We start from the raw sequence: 17,037 nt of genomic DNA, 5'->3' as shown, positions 1-17,037 counted from the left end.
ATAACCACTGAAGCGGTAGAACTGTTAGGTTTAAATTTCTTCCCTTTCTCTCACTCTTTCCCATTTACATTCTTGACCCAACCACCTTCCCCAAAACTTGGACCAAAAAAAAAAAAAAGACAAAAGGATAGACAAGTTTTAATAAAACCCTAAGAGACATTCCTATTTTATTACAATTCAATTCATTTCAACAAACAGTGAACAAAAGAAAGGTATCTAACTTGTCTTATGAGACTTGTATAATATTGATAACAAAACTGAGCAAGGACATTACAGAAAAAGACAGTCTCAGTTTTGAATACAGATATAAGAATCATCTATAAAAATAGCAACAAATTTAATTCAGCATTTAATAAAATAACACACTGCAATCAAGATGGGTTAATCCCCAAAATGCAAGAACAATTTCAACAGCAGAAAATCAATGTAAGTTACTTCGTGAACCCAGTTAAAGGAGAAAAATTATTTCAGTGGGTGCAGACAATTTCTTTGATAAAATTCAATACTTATTCATATAAATATGAAAACTCTCAGCAAGGAAATAGAAAGTAGAAATAGAAAAATTCTTAGAACAGAAGGAAAGAAGGAAACTTTCTTACCCTGACACCACACTCCTGCCCAGCAAACGAGAATAGTGGCATAACATTGGAATGTTCTTAAAGTCAGGAACAAGCGAAAGTGTGTGCTACCACTGCTATTATTCAACACTGTACTGAAGATTTTACCAAAATGCATTAAGACAAGAAAAACAACTGGTAAGAATTGTAAAGGAAGAGATAAAAATCATTATTTGTTTAACAGACTCGATGTGTTAAAAAAAAATCACTAATATGTGTGCAAGAAGGATGCCTATTAAGTCCAACATTCAAAAATCACTAATGTCTTATATACTAACATCAGTTAAAATGTAGAACAAAATCCAATTTATAAAAGTAAAATAAAATATAAACTACCTAAGACCAAATCCAATAAAATGTACAACTCCTTTACAAATAAGACTACAAAATAAATTACTGAAGAACCTATGAAGAGACTATGACATGGAGAGATATAGCAATTCATGGTTGTGAATATTCAACCTCATAAAACTATCAATTCATCTCTAATTAATCAACAAATTTTAGAAAATTCTAATCAAAATCTCAAGGCACTTTGGAGGATCTTGATGAGCTGATGCTAAAACTCTAAAGAAAAAGTAAATGACCAAGAAGAGCTAAGGAAATTTCACTAAATGAAGCACAGTCATCCTGCAACACAGAATTTATCTGCACTAGATAGAAAACCTATTATAAAGCATATGGAAATGTTGTAAAATGAGCCCCAGGATACAGATCAATGTGCCCCAACAAAGGCTGGTTCAGACCCCTACATGCAAGAAGCTGTGTGTGTGAGGGGCTGGCTGTTCAAGTGGGACAAGGCTGGACCACTTGGTCCATGGTGGCGGGACAATAGGCTCTCCATGTATAAAATATTAGGTCCCTATCACATGCCACGCATAAACATAACTTCTAGGTGGATTAAGTATCTAAATGTGAGAAAGAAGCATATGTAACTTTTGAAAAAAAAAATAAGAGAATATCTTTACGGCTTCAATGTAGGGAAGAATTTCTTAAATTAAGGCAAAAAAGCAAAAGCTAGAAAAAAACAATGAATCAATTTTATTAAAGGATAAAGTTTTATAACACAAAAGACCCCAGAAGCAAAACCAAGAGACAAGCCATGGACTGAGGAAAGGCCAGAAACTAGAATTTTATGCCATACAATGTAATAGGTTTTATGAAAAGTTCAAAAATACATGGTACCACACTGTATGCTCTGTGTGTGCACATGTGTGTAGGAATAGAAATCTACATATTAAAATGTACAGAAAGCAGGTAAAGAAAGACCATGACTGTTGGAAGGAGAGAGGGAAATAGGACTATGGAGATTTCCATTTTATGGGTAACACTTCACCTTTAAGACAAATCTGAAGCCCAAAAAGCTTTTTTTGTGAACTTCTTGTGCTGATTTATTTTTGAGATAGTTATGATCATGTTAAGCACATACTGTAAATTCCGCTCCGTAGATATTTAATCCTATTGCTTTTAAATAAGTTATATTTTTAATAGAATCTGCCTGAATATGTTACATTTTGAATATATAGGAAATGTTGTCAAAAATGCCAACTAGCTCAAAATTCCAAATATACTGAAAGTTATACCATGAAAATACTTCTTCCCATCTCTGTCCCCAACATTTTGGTTCCTCCCCAGGAGTTTACCAGGTATTACTAACTTGTTTATTTTTCTGTAATCAAGCAGTTACATCTTCTTTACCCCTTTCTTTTTACAGAAATAGTAGCTTACTTTTCACTCTTTTCTGTACCTTGCTTACATCTTGGAAAGCATTTTGTATCAGTATAAAAAACACTTGCGGCTCATGTTTTCCTCCTCTGTCCTTCTGAATGTCATTGCGTGGCATTTCATTATACCCATGGACCACACTTGATTTAAGCCCTGGTGACTCAGATGGTAAAGAATCTGCTTGCAATAAGGGAGACTCAGGTTCGATCCCTGGGTTGAGAAGATCCCCTGGAGAAGGGAATGGCAACTCATTCCAGCACTCTTGCCTGGAGAATCCCACGGGGTCGCAAAGGGTCAGACATGTCTGAGCGACTAACACACACAACCATTTTTAAGGTTTTTGTCATTGCAAATAATGCTGCAATAAACACCCTCAAACAAATGTCTTTTCACACAGATGTAAGCATCTATAAGATAACTTATATAAGTGGAATCGCTGACTCAACGTGCATATACATTTAAAATGTTGGCAGACGTTGCTAAGTTGCTCCAGAAGGGTTGTGCCAATTTACATTCCTACTGGCAGTTTAAAAGAATGTTTCCTCACTCCTCCTCCAGTACTTTTTGATATGGATGTAGTTTTCATTTGCACTTAGTGTGAGACTGAACATATATTTTAATGACTGAAAGTATTCTTGAATTTAACTTTTTGTGAACTGGCTTATTCTTCTCTTATTTGTTCTTTTCTTATTGATTCATAACATCACCGATTCAGTGAACACGAGTGAGCAACCTCCGGGAGATAGTGAAGAACAGAAAAGCCTGGCATGCTGCAGTCCATGGGGTCACAAACAGTCAGACGTGACACAGCGACTAAACAACAACCTACTTGATAGGACTAGAGTGAGAATTTATTTATGTATTTGGCCACACTGTGCAGCATGTAGGATCTTAGTTCCCTGGTACGCCCTGCACTGGAAGCATGGAGTCTTAACTGCTGGACAACCAGGAAAGTCCTCACAAGTGCTTTAAGTAAAATCAGATCTTTGACTTTGTGCTGAAGGTATTTTTCGTTTGTCCTTTGACTTTGCATATGGTAGATTTCTGTCCAAAAAAAGTACTAAAAATTGGGAATACCCTGGCAGTCCAGTGGTTAGGACTCCATGCTGTCACTGCTGAGGGACCAGATTCGAACCCTGATCAGAGAACTGAAATCCCACAAGCCGTGTCAGAGGCCATAAAAAAGAAAAACAATTAAAAATGTTATGTATGTTTCCAGTCTTTTATGGCCTTTGGGTTTTGTGTAACATTCAGAAAAATCTTATAATCCAAAGTTATTTTTAAATTCCTTTTTTTTTTTCTAGCTATTGTTTAGTTGCTAACTCTTTGGGACCCCATGAACTATAGCCTGCAAGGCTCCTCTGTCCATGGGATTTCCCAGACAATAATACTGGAGTGGGCTGCCATTTCCTTCTCCAGGGGATCTCTGCACAACCCAGAGATCAAACCAGGGTCTCCTGCTTGGCAGGTGATTCTGAGCCACCAGGGGAGCCCTTTTTTGAAGACTTATAAAAAATTAGGATTTTCTCTATTGGGAATTTATCTTGATGTGAGCTGTGAGATATATTCAACTTGTTATTCTCCATATAGCTACACAGTTATCCCACATGATTTCTTGAATAATCCATCTTTTCCCTCCTTTAATTTGAAAAATTACCTTTATCATATGGTAAAATTTCAACTTGTCTATTTCTAGATTTCTAATTTGATGCTTTGATATATCTATTCCTCCTCCAGTACCACTCTGTTTTTATAACTATTCTCCTACTCTGTCTCAGAGAGGATCCCTTCTGAATTTCATCAGTAGTCTATAGGACCCACTATGGGGCCCCAGGAACAAGGGCCTTACCTGGTCCAGGGTCATACAACTTAGGCATAACAGGAAAGCGGATGGTCACTGGAAACTTGGCCACTGAGGAGTTGGACTCCAGACTCACTGGAGGGAGAAATAAGGTCAGAGTTGTGTACTGCGTGTGGGTCACTCCCTATGCTGCCCAGGAAGCCAACGAGATGGGGGAATGAGAGATTGGTGGGAGGAGATTGAGGACAGCGTAGAGTCTACGGCATTTGAGCTTCTGACTCACTGTGCGTCCCTGGGGCAACCCACTGACTGCCTCTGAAACTCACATTTCTTCCCCGTGTGGCTCTGTAGGTGAAGTGGGCTTGGCATCAGAGGGGTGGGTTAAGTTTGACTTTGTTATTTATTATCTGAAATACCTGGCGTAAATCATTCATCTCCTTCCCCATCTACAAAACCAGGAAAACTCTACCTGCCTTGTTTGACCTCTCAGGGTCATTCTGTGATAAGAAACATGTGAACACCTGAAGATGGAGGGAACTCTCTCCCTAGTCCGTGTTCCTGGGAAATCTGTCCCACAGTTCATTTTGTGTGTGTGTGGGTGTCCTGGGAATGCATCTGTGGAGCTGCTTAAAATGGGAAACAGTGCCTTTAATTCATCCAGAAAGAAATTGGGGCTGCCCTTAGTGTCAGCAATTATTCTCCCAGGAATTCTGGGGCTGGGATGGGAGGAGGAAGACAAAGCTTCTGCCCTCCCCCACTGCAGGTTTCCTCACACCCTACTTTCCGGTTAGTGCCAGGACAAGACACTCTCTACTGCAGCTGGAATCTTCAGCTCTGCTCGCTGCCGAGAATGAGGAACAGAGCTGGGCACACAGCACGAACGATCTGCCTTCATGGAGAGACGAGCGGGCGTTTGCCTGTCCTGTGGGGTCAGTGGCAATGGGCGGATATCACCGGATACAGTAATTGGAAAGTTCAGGATTTAGAGTTAGAAATAGAAGCCAGGGAGGCAGGCTTCTGGGAGGAGGAAGACTTTGAGGGCTGGTGGTGTTTTTCTGGGTCCCTAAGCATTTTGTCATCCAAGGAGAGGCTCTCACCCACATCCACCCTGGGGTGCTGGTACTCTGTGCTGGTGTATGTCACGTGCTGGAGGATGAAATTCAAAACCATCCGGCTACTGGTCAAAATGGTCAGCTGCTTCTGGCCTCTGCCCTGCACCACAGTGTCTGGGGTGTCAGCGAGGGTGTTCAGTGTGCCCAGAGAAGCTTTCAGGGTGACCTAGGGTGGATGAGACAGCAAGACTAAATGCAAAGAACAGCACATACCCAGGATGGCCAGCAGGGGGCAGAGCACATAAGGATGAGAGGATAGATAGTGCCCCTGAAATTTAGGGTCTGTCTCTGCAGGAGTTACTGCCTCAGCTTCAGTAAGGAAGAATCGAGTCCTAAGACCTGGTGTGTTCAAGGGACACTTCTGAAACATTCTTAACTCTTGCCGAGCAGGATGCTATGTTTTTTTCACTAGTTTATTTTTATTGTAATTAATTATTTTTGCCTGTGCTGGGTCTTTGTTGCTGGGCGTGGGCTTTCTCCAGGTACAGCAAGTGGGGGCTACTCTTCGATGCTGTGGGTGGGCTTCTCTTGTCGTGGAGCACGGGCTCAGTAGTTGTGGCGCACAGGGCTTAGCTGCCCCGAGGCATGTGGGGTCTTCCCAGACCAGGATCAAACCAGTGTCCCCTGTATTGCAAGGCAGATTCTTAACCACTGGGCAACCAGGGAAGCCTCAGGATACCATCCTTAAAGATTTCTTCCTACCCCTGCTGGCAGCTCCTTGAATTCTGTTTGCTAATTCCTCCTCATCCATCAGACCTCCAAAGAGAGTTTTTCAGGGCTTGGTTCTGAGCCCTTTTCCCTTCTTTACCTTTCTCATTTCAGTTGGGCTATTCCAAATTCTAAAAGATGATGCTGTGAAAGTGCTGCACTCAATATGCCAGCAAATTTGGACAACTCAGCAGTGGCCACAGGACTGGAAAAGGCCAATTTTCATTCCAATCCCAAAGAAAGGCAATGCCAAAGAATGCTCAAACTACCGCAAAATTGCACTTATCTCACACACTAGTAACGTACTGCTCAAAATTCTCCAAGCCAGGCTTCAACACTACGTGAACCGTGAACTTCCAGATGTTCAAGCTGGTTTTAGAAAAGGCAGAGGAACCAGAAATCAAATTGCCAACATCCGTTGGATCATGGAAAAAGCAAGAGAGTTCCAGAAAAACATCTATTTCTGCTTTATTGACTATGCCAAAGCCTTTGACTGTGTGGATCACAATAAACTGTGGAAAATTCTGAAAGAGATGGGAATACCAGACCATCTGACCTGTCTCTTGAGAAACCTGTTTGCAGGTCAGGAAACAACAGTTAGAATTAGACATGGAACAACAGACTGGTTCCAAATAGGAAAAGGAGTACGTCAAGGTTGTATATTGTCACCCTGCTTATTTAACTTCTATGCAGAGTACATCATGAGAAACACTGGGCTGGAAGCACAGGCTGGAATCAAGACTGCTGGGAGAAATATCAATAACCTCAGATATGCAGATGACACCACCCTTATGGCAGAAAGTGAAGAGGAACTCAAGAGCCTCTTGATGAAAATGAAAGAGAAGAGTGAAAAAGTTGGCTTAAGGCTCAACATTCAGAAAACTAAGATCATGGCATCTGTTCTCATCACTTCATGACAAATAGATGGGGAAACAGTGAAAAGAATGGCTGACTTTTTTGGTGGGGCCTCCAAAATCACTGCAGATGGTGACCACAGCCATGAAATTAAAAGACGCTTATTCGTTGGAAGAAAAGTTATGACCAACCTAGACAGCATATTAAAAAGCAGAGGCATTACTTTGCCAACAAAGGTCCATCTAGTCAAGGCTATGGTTTTTCCAGTAGTCATGTTTGGATGTAAGAGTTGGACTATAAAGAAAGCTGAGTGCCAAAGAATCAATGCTTTTGAACTGAGGTGTTGGAGAAGACTCTTGAGAGTCCCTTGGACTGCAAGGAGATCCAATGAGTCCATTCTAAAGGAGATTAGTCCTGGTTGTTCATTGGAAGGACTGATGTTGAAGCTGAAACTCCAATACTTTGGCCACCTGATGTGAAGAACTGACATTTGAAAAGACCCTGATGCTGGGAAAGATTGAGGGCAAGAGGAAAAGGGGATGACACAGGATGAGATGGTTGGATGGCATCACTGACTCAATAGACATGAGTGTGAGTAAACTCTGGGAGTTGGTGATGGACAGGGAGGCCTGGGTGCTGCAGTCCATGGGGTTGCACAGAGTTGGACACGACTGAGAGACTGAACTGAACTGAACTGAACCTTTCTCACGAGAGGCATTGGCTTTAATACCATTCATATGCTGATGCTCTGAAGATGCACATCTTTAGTTCCTATCTGTCTGAGATCCAGCTGCCTGGCTGATTGCTCTGCTAGGAAGTTTCATGATCTTCAAAACTTGAACTAATGATTATTTTCAATAAACCTGTTTTCCACCCCATCCATGGTTTTCCCTACCTTGTGAATAGCACCTTTACCCAGTCAGCTGTTCAAGTCCCCAACAGAAGTCACTTCTGTCCTGCTGTTTCCCTGACACCTGCAGTTTCCCTGACACCTGCAATCTATGAGTGAGTCCTGTCGGGTCCACTTTCAACATGTAGCTAAAATCCATTTGCTTCTCTTCATCCCCACTGCTATTCTCTTCCCTTGCCGTCTTGTTTTCTGCAACAGCCAGTTATCTTTAGGAAAAGTAACCTAGATAACTTATATGCAGAGTACATTATGTGAAATGCCAAGCTGGATGAAGCTCAAGCTGGTATCAAGATTGCCAGGAGAAATATCAACAGCCTCTGATATGCAGATGACACCACCCTAATGGCAGAAACTGAAGAGGAATTAAAGAGCCTCTTGATGAAAGTGAAAGAGGAGAGTGAAAAAGCTGGCTTAAAACTCAACATTCAAAAAACGAAGATCATGGCATCCGATCCCATCCCTTCATGGCAAATAAAATGAAGGGGAAATAATGGAAACAGTGACAGATTTTATTTTCTTGTGCTCCAAAATCACTGCAGATGGTGACTGCAGCCATTAAATTAAAAGACGCTTGCTCCTTGGAAGAAAAGTTATGACAGACCTAGACAGCATATGAAAAGCCAGAGACATCACTTTACCTACAAAGGTCTGTATTTTCAAAGCTATCGTTTTTCCATAGTCATGTATGGATGTGAGAGTTGGACTGTAAAGAATGCTGAATGCTGAAGAATTGATGATTTTGAGTTGTGGTGTTGGAGAAGACTCTTGAGAGTCCCTTGGACTGCAAGGAGATCCAACCAGTCCATCCTAAAGGAGATCAGTCCTGAATATTCATTGGAAGGACTGATGCTGAAGCTGAAGCTCCAATACTTTGGCCACCTGATGCGAAGAGCCAAGTCATTGGAAAAGACCCTGATGCTGGGAAAGATTGAAGGCAGGAGGAGAAGGGGATGACAGAGGAAGAGATGGTTGGGTTGCATCATCGACTCAATAGACATGAGTTTGAGCAAACTCTGGGAGATAGTGAAGAACAGGGAAGCCTGGTGTGCTGCGGTCCACGGGGTCCCAAAGAGTGGGACATGACTGAGCTACTGCTCAACAGCAACCTGGATGTCATTCCTGCTGAAAATGCTTTAGTCAATCAACAGATACTCTGAGATCCAAACTACAGGTGCTGGGAAAAGAGCAGACTGACTTCCTGCCTTCAAAAAGCTTACGTTCTAGTGGGGAAGAGTGGCAATAAGCATATCATGACACATATAAAGTACTTCGGGTATGATAAGAGCCATGAAGAAAGTAACACAGTAGAAAGTAACAAAGGTGGGGGAGGGAGGAGGGAGGTGAGGGTACTTGGGAGCGAGGTGGGCAGAGGTGTCCTCTGGAGAACAGAGCAGCTCCATCACCGCCCATTCCGGCCTCTGCCTGGGAAAACTAAAACTACCACTTTCCAGACTCCTTTTCAGTTAGGGTTCTGGATACAGTTTGCATCCCACCCCTCAGACATACTTGCAGAGACTTAATTCGGAGCTATGTTAAGCAGCGAAAGAAGGAAAGGCCACAGAGCATCCACCTTGCTGGTGCTGACCCAAACGGAGGCAGCACAGCCCAGCTGTGCAACAGCTTCCCCTCGAGCTGAAGCCAGCAGGAGCCTTGCTGGTCACTTCTTTGGAAGTCCTCCCTGGAACTTCAGCCACCCCATGGCTGGAAAATTCATGACTTCTATAGGTACCCTTCCCCCACTCCCCACCATGGACTCATGTCTTGTATTTAATCAGGATAGAGGTTCTGTCAAAATCAGACCAGCCACCACTGGGGGAAGAAAGCATAGGTAGCGAGCCGAGGACAGGATGCCAAGAGCTAAAGGAAGCTGGGAAGGGGACTCTTGCCTTATAGATGGGAGCGTCTGGTCCTTCAAACTGGAGACCTGGAGGACACAATGAAAAGGACAATCAACACCATTTGAGAGGATGCCCTCACCTTCCTGTCCAACTCCTACATGTCCCTCCAGAGTCATCTCAAGTGTCACCTACCCAGGGGGTTTGCTGGCCACCCCTCCTTCCCAGGGCTCCATTAGATGGTGTCCCATGGTCCTCCTCAAACTCTGGTGGTGCTAAAGCCTCTGCTGCCCACCGTCAGTTTTGGATGGGTGCTGTGAATTAATCCAGTCCCTTCCAGATATCTCTGATACTGAAGGCAAGACAGCAATAGATGAATAATGAATCATCCATATATGAGTTTCCCTAAATAGTCAAATTCAGAGAGACAGAAAATAGAATGGTGGTCCCAGGGGAAAAGGGAGTTAATGTTAAATGGATACAGAGTTTCAGTTGGGTAGGTGAAATGTTCTAGAGATTGATGCTGGTTGTAGAACAATGTAAATATACTTAATGCCACAGAACTGGACACTTAAAAATGGGTAAAATGGTAAATTTTACGTTATGCGTATTTATCCACAATAAAATAAAAAGAACTATATGAAATGGCAAATCCTTTTTAAGTGACTATTCAAAAACACTAGCAATTTATCCCAAATGTTTTTTACTTTAGCATCTACCTCTGTTCTTAAAATATGACTAATTCAAGTTCTAATTCAAACATATCCTCCCTATGCGCTCTTAGATAACTTACTAAACTCATCTGTGAAGTTGGCAAAATAATATTTGCCTCACAGAGAAGTGATGCTGAACTAACTAGAAGAGTGTGTAAAAACCACTCGTGGAGGGGAGTTTTAACTGGCATAGACATCCTTTTCCTATGCACTCCATGGAGACGGGCTCATGCTTTGATGCTGGAAGACACCAAGCAGTCCATTAAGCCCTAAGGTTCCTCAAGGCACCTAGGTTTCTGTCCTCTTCTATGTTATCTCAGATCCCCATGGAGGTCACAGCTACTAAGGGTGATTCCCAGTGATGGAAAGAGTGAGACCAACATTAAATAAAATCATGTCAAGCTTGGTGCATTGTGCTGGATACACAGCATTGATGACTGTTGCCTTCTGCTCCCACCTTCTGCTTGAGAAGGAAGAAGAAGAAAGTTGTTTCAGTCTTCTGAATGGAGAGGCACCTACCTGGGATGGGAATTGTGTGCAGGGGCATCACTTCCACCCCGTGGACGGGGTACCCAAAGGGGAGGTTGGCCTGAGCCAGCAGGGGTGGTGGGCGAGGCAGCCCTTCTCTGTAGGGAAACAAAACCATTAGCAGCTGCCTTGACACCTGTCCCTGGTTAGTTCTTAAAGTGATGTCTGTACCCAGAGCTTTATGCTGCCAATGGGGAGGAATCATTCATAGATGGTCCCAAACTGCCCTCCATTCTCTCACCTCTTTTATTCCTGCTCATCTCTCCAATCTCTAACTTCACAAAGAATTGAAGCAGATTACAACAAAGCTCATTCAAAATCAAAACCACAACTAGCAGGACTTTCCTGGGGGTAAAGAATCTGCCTGTCAGTGCAGGGGACTCGGATTTAACACCTGGTCCACGTGCCATAGGACAACTAAGCCCATGTGCCCCAACTACTGATTTCACACTCCTTAGAGCCCATGCCACTGCAGTAAGAACCCCGCACACCGCATGTAGAGAGTAGCCCCCGCGCACCGCAACTAGAGAAAACCCCATGTAGAAATGAAGAACCAACACAGCCAAAGCAAAACAAAACAAAAAAAGGTGAAAGGGAATTCCTTGGTGGTCCACTGGTTAGCACTCTCAAACTGCAGATGGTCCAGGTTCAACCCCTAGTTGGGGAAATAAATTCCACACGCCACCAAGAATGGCATAATAATAATATGAGCACTCAGCATTTGCAGCTATTACTGAGGCATCATCACAGACGCAATGAACACAAACTTGGGCAAACTTCAGGAGACGGTGAGGGATAGGGAGGCCTGGCGTGCTGCAGTCTATGGGGTCGCAAAGAGTCGGACATGACTATGTGACTGAACAACAAATATTACCGAGGCAGCAGGCATCCCTGGCAGTAAGAGTGGCACCACCAGGCTCATTTCCTGGGAACTACACACAGCATCTCAGCATCAAGCTACTGTAGCTTTGGCATCTGTGCTTTATCTCAATTTATTTAGTGCATTCCATTAGCAAGATGCATCCAGAGGTAATTGTTTCTTCGCTTTACATCATTTCATTTTATGAAAAATTTCATAGAAACTGTCTACATTCAGATAGCAAGGGAAACTTGTATAGGTATAGAAGGATATTGTTGTTGTTTAGCCCGTAAGTCATGTCTGACTCCTTTGTGACTTCATGGACTATAGCCCACCAGGCTCCTCTCTCCATGGGATTTCCCAAGCAAGAATACTGGAGTGGGCCGCCATTTCCTTCTGCAGGGGATCTTCCCAATCCATGGATAGAACCGGGTCTCCTGAATTGCATGAGGATTCTTTATCGCTGAGCCAGCAGGGAAACCCATCTGTATAGAGGGCTGTGTGTATGTGTATATGTGTTAGTTCCTCAGTCATGTCCGACTCTTTGTAACCCCAAGGACTATAGCCAGCCAGGCTCCACTGTCCATGGCATTCTCCAGGCAAGAATACTGGAATGGTTCCCCATTTCCTTCTCCAGGGGATCTTCCCAACCCAAGGATCCAACCCAGATCTCCTATATTGCAGGCTGATTCATGACCGTCTGAGCCACCAGGGAAGACTCCTGAGAAGCCAGGGCAGCCCATAGAGAATGGTACCTTTGGTATAAAAGAAATATTCTCAGCCACAGATAAGATTAAGAAAGGAGGGAAGAATTAGGAGTAGATAGAAAGAAAACTAAACAAATGAAAGAATGAGACAGTTAATTCCAGGCAAACCGAAACATTACATACAAAAGGAAATGTAAGAAAGGAAATGCAATTATAGTACAACAACCTCAGATAAGCAGATGATACCACTCTAATGGCAGAAAGTGAAGAGAAACTACAGAGTCTCCTGATGAAGGTGAAAGATCAGAAGAGTGAAAAAGCTGGCTTAAAGCTTAACATTCAATCTCTTGAAAGGGCATGGCAACTCACTCCAGTATTCTTACCTAGAGAATCCCCATGGACAGAGGAGCTGGGTGGGCTACAGTCCATGGGGTCACAAAGAGTCAGATATGACTGAGTGACTAATCGTGCGTGCATGCACACACACACACACTTTTCCCTGTAGTCATATACAGATGTGAGAGTTCGACTATAAAGAAAGCTGAGAGCTGAGGATTGATTTTTTCAAACTGTGGTGCCAGAGAAGACTGTTGAGAATCTCTTGAACTTCAAGGATGAAATCAGACCAGTTCATCCTAAAGGAAATCAACCCTGAATATTCACTGCAAGGACTGATGCTGAAGCTCCAATACTTTGGTCATCTGATGTGAGGAGCTGACTCACTGGAAAAGACCTTGATGCTGGGAAAGATGGAAGGCAGGAGGAGAGGGGACGGCAGAGGATGAGATGGTTAGACAGCATCACCGACTCGACGGACACAAATCTAAGCCAACTCTAGGAGATAGTGAAGGATAGGAGAGCAGTCCACGGAGTCACAAAGAGTCTGACATGACTTAGGACTGAACAACAAACAGCAACAACATGTGGCTTAACTGGGAGTCATAGTCACTCAGTTATAAAATGGAAATGTTAAACGCTGAATTAACCAAAGATGTGGAGTGTGGAGTGTACAAGAGGAGAAATCAAGAACTGAAAGGGGCTCTATGTTCATCTACTAAAACAAGTAAAATGGATAATGTCTAATGTTGAGAAATTTGGAGTTAACGGTATAAGCTTTTTACTTAGAAATATGGTGGTAATTCCAGAGGAAACATCTCGAAAGGTTAGATGAGAATAGCGGCCTCTGAGGAGTAAGACTGGGAAGGAGGGAGCGGGGTTGGGCATTTTAGTATCATTTGCCTTGAAACAGTATACACAAATTATTTGACTTTTAAAAAATGCTTTTAAATTTAAAAAAAAAAAAAGGAAAAGAAAAGAATAGGAGACTCCATACTAGCAGTAAAAGCTAGCAGAGTGTGAAGAAAATTGGGGAACCCCCTTCTGTTCTCACTTTGTCAAACCACATTCTATGACCCTAATTTCATCAAAGACTGCACAGAGGGGACTATTACTGGCAATTATTTGACCACATCCTGAAATATCTGGGTTTTTTTAAAAAACAGAACAGGGACTTAGCTGGTGGTCCAGTGGCTAAGACTCCTCATTGCCAGTGCAGGCGAGGGGTCTGGGTTTGATCCCTGGTCAGGGAATGCTGCAACTAAAAAAAAAGAATCCCACATGTGGCAACTAAGACTCCACGCAGCCAAATAAATAAATATATTTAAAATAAAATAAAAATAAATAAAGCAGAACAAGAACTTAAGTTGGGTTCTCCAGGAAGCAGACGCCGAGCAGCTTTTGAGGACATAGTGTTATTGGGGACAATTCTAAAAAGCATGGGCAGAGGCAGGGTGAGGGGAAGAAGCCAACAAGGGTGAGTTATGAGCTCATGGGGCTGCTGCGGGCAGTTGGATTCAGTCCTGAACAGAACCCATCTCAGAGTTCTAACCACGAATGAGACAGCTGGGGTATTTATCCACTAACTCCTACCCACCATCAACCGAGGGCCACCCCCAGAGCTGTTCATTCCCAACCGCTGCCCGTTTTGGGCCCGCCCCAAGGAGGCCAGCATGCTTCCACAGCAGAGCGGGTCTCAGTGGGAGGGTGCAGGTGTGTGAGGTAAAGAACTGTCGGTGTGGAAGGGAAGGTCCATGAGGGCAGACTGGATGTGCAGGGGATCCAGGCAAGCTCACACTCATGTCCACCGAGTCGGTGATGCCATCCAACCATCTCACCCTCTGTCATGCCCTTCTCCTCCTGCCTTCAGTCTCTCCCAGCATCAAGGTCTTTTCCAATGAGTCAGCTCTTCTCATCAGATGGCCAAAGTATTGGAGCTTCAGCTTCAGCATCAGTCCTTCCGATGAATATTCAGGACTGATCTCCTTTAGGATGGACTGGTTTTATCTCCTTGCAGTCCAAGGGACTCTCAAGAGTCTTCTCCAACACCACAGTTCAAAAGCATCAATTCTTCAGCGCTCAGCATTCTTTACAGTCCAACTCTCACCATACATGACTATGGAAAAACCATAGCTTTGACTAAACAGACCTTTGTTGGCAAAGTGATGTTTCTGCTTTTTAATATGCTGTCTAGGTTGGTCATAACTTTTCTTCCAAGGAGCAAGCATCTTTTAATTTAATGGCTGCAGTCACTACCTGCAGTGATTTTGGAGTCCAAGAAAAGAAAGTCTGTCACTGTTTCCATTGTTTCCCCATCTATTTGCCATTAAGTGATGGGACCAGATGCTATGATCTTAGTTTTTTGAATGTTAAGTTTTAAAGCAACTTTTTCTCTCTTCTCTTTCACCTTCATCAAGAGGCTCTTTAATTCCTCCTGGCTTTCTGCCATTAGGGTGGTGTCATACGCCTATCTGAGGTTATTGGTATTTCTCTCAGCAATCTTGATTTCAGCTTGTGCTTCATTTTGCATGATGTACTCTGCCTATAAGTTAAATAAGCAGGGTGATAATATACAGCCTTGACATACTCCTTTCCCAATTTGGAACCAGTCCATTGTTCCATGCCCAGTTCTAATTGTTGCTTCTTGGCCTGCATACAAGTTTCTTGCGAGGCAGGCAAGGTGGTCTGGTATTCCCATCTCTTTCAGAATTTCCCACAGTTTATTGTGATCCACACAGTCAAAGGCTTTAGTGTACTCAATGAAGCAGAAGTAGATGTTTTTCTGGAACTCTGTTGCTTTTTCTATGATCCAACAGATGTTGGCAATTTGATGTCTGGTTCTCCTGCCTTTTCTAAATTCAGTTTGTACATCTGGTAGTTCTCAGTTCACATACTGTTGAAGCCTAGCTTGAAGAATTTTGAGCATTACTTTGCTAGCATGTGAAATGAGTGCAGTTGTGTGTTAATTTAAACATTCTTTGACATTGCCCTTCTTTGGGACTGGAATGAAAACTGACCTTTTCCAGCCCTGTGGCCACTGCTGAGTTTTCCAAATTTGCTGGCATACTGAGTGCAGCACTTTCACAGCATCATCTTTTAGGATTTGAAACAGCTCAACTGGAATTCCATCACCTCCACTAGCTTTGTTTGTACTGATGCTTCCTAAGGCCCACTTGACTTTACACTCCCAAGATGTCTGGCTCTAGGTGAGGGATCACACCATTGTGGTTATCTGGGTCATTAAGATCTTTTTTGTATAGTTCTTCTGTGTGTTCTTGCCACCTCTTCTTAATATCTTCTGCTTCTGTTAGGTCCATACCCATTTCTGTCTTTTATCGTGCCCATCTTTGCATGAAATGTTCCCTTGGTATCTCTAATTTTCTTGAAGAGATTTCTAGTCTTTTCCTGTTCTATTGTTTTCCTCTATTTCTTTGCATTGTTCACTTGCGAAGCCTTTCTTATCTTTCCTTGCTAATCTTTAGAACTGTGCATTCAGATGGGTGTATCTTTTCTTTTCTCCTTTGCCTTTCACTTTTCATCTTTTCTTAGCTATTTGTAAGGCCTCCTCAGACAACCATTTTGCCTTTTTGCATTTCTTTTTTCTTGAAGATGGTTTTGATCACTGCCTCCTATAAGGTGTTGTGAAACTCCATCCATAGTTCTTCAGGCACCCTGTCAGATCTAATCCCTTGAATCTGTCACTTCCACTGCATAATTGTAAGGGATTTGATTTAGGTCATATCTGAACGATCTAGTGGTTTTCCCTACTTTCTTCTATTGAAGTCTGAATTTTGCAATAAGGAGTTCATGATCTGAGCTACATCTTCAACTCTGTTAGCCTTTGCCCTGGTTCATTTTGTACTCCAAAGCCAAACCTGCCTGTTACTCTAGATATCTGTTGACTTTGCCTGTTATCCAGGTATCCTACTTTCAAATTCCAGTCCCCTATGATGAAAAGGACATTTTGGGGGGGTGTTAATTCTAGAAGGTCTTGTAGGTTTTCACAGAACTGTTTAACTTCAGCTTCTTCAGCATTAGTGGTTGGGGCATAGACTTGGATTGCTGTGATATTGAATGGTTTGCCTTGGAAACAAACAGAGATCATTCTGTCATTTTTGAGATGGCAACCAAGTACTACATTTCTCTTCTGTTGACTATGAGGGCTACTCCATTTCTTCTAAGGGATTCTTGCCCACGGTAGTAGATATAACGGTCATCTGAATTAAATTTGCCCACTCCTGTCCATTTTAGTTCACTGATTGCTAAAATGTTGATGTTCACTCTTGCTATCTCCTGTTTGACCACATCCAGTTTACCTTGATTCATGGACA

General features: G+C 42.8%; 1 protein-coding gene across 1 annotated transcript in view; it reads right to left on the bottom strand.

Annotated features, from left to right (window-relative positions):
- B4GALNT2 (beta-1,4-N-acetyl-galactosaminyltransferase 2) overlaps positions 1-17,037 on the bottom strand; it is a 116,437-nt gene that overhangs the window by 7,075 nt on the left and 92,325 nt on the right. The window contains exons 5-8 of the mRNA XM_040244428.1: positions 10,796-10,902; positions 9,615-9,652; positions 5,241-5,421; positions 4,192-4,278 (exon numbers count right to left, since the gene is read on the bottom strand). Of these exons, the coding sequence (XP_040100362.1) occupies positions 4,192-4,278; positions 5,241-5,421; positions 9,615-9,652; positions 10,796-10,902 (413 nt within the window). The remainder of the gene's footprint in view (positions 1-4,191; positions 4,279-5,240; positions 5,422-9,614; positions 9,653-10,795; positions 10,903-17,037) is intronic.

This window comes from Oryx dammah, unplaced genomic scaffold, assembly GCF_014754425.2.
Source record: "Oryx dammah isolate SB20612 unplaced genomic scaffold, SCBI_Odam_1.1 HiC_scaffold_8, whole genome shotgun sequence".
Taxonomy (NCBI): Eukaryota; Metazoa; Chordata; class Mammalia; order Artiodactyla; family Bovidae; genus Oryx; species Oryx dammah.
Note: the sequence above shows the minus strand (reverse complement) of the source record. Positions and strands in the feature narration are given on the sequence as shown.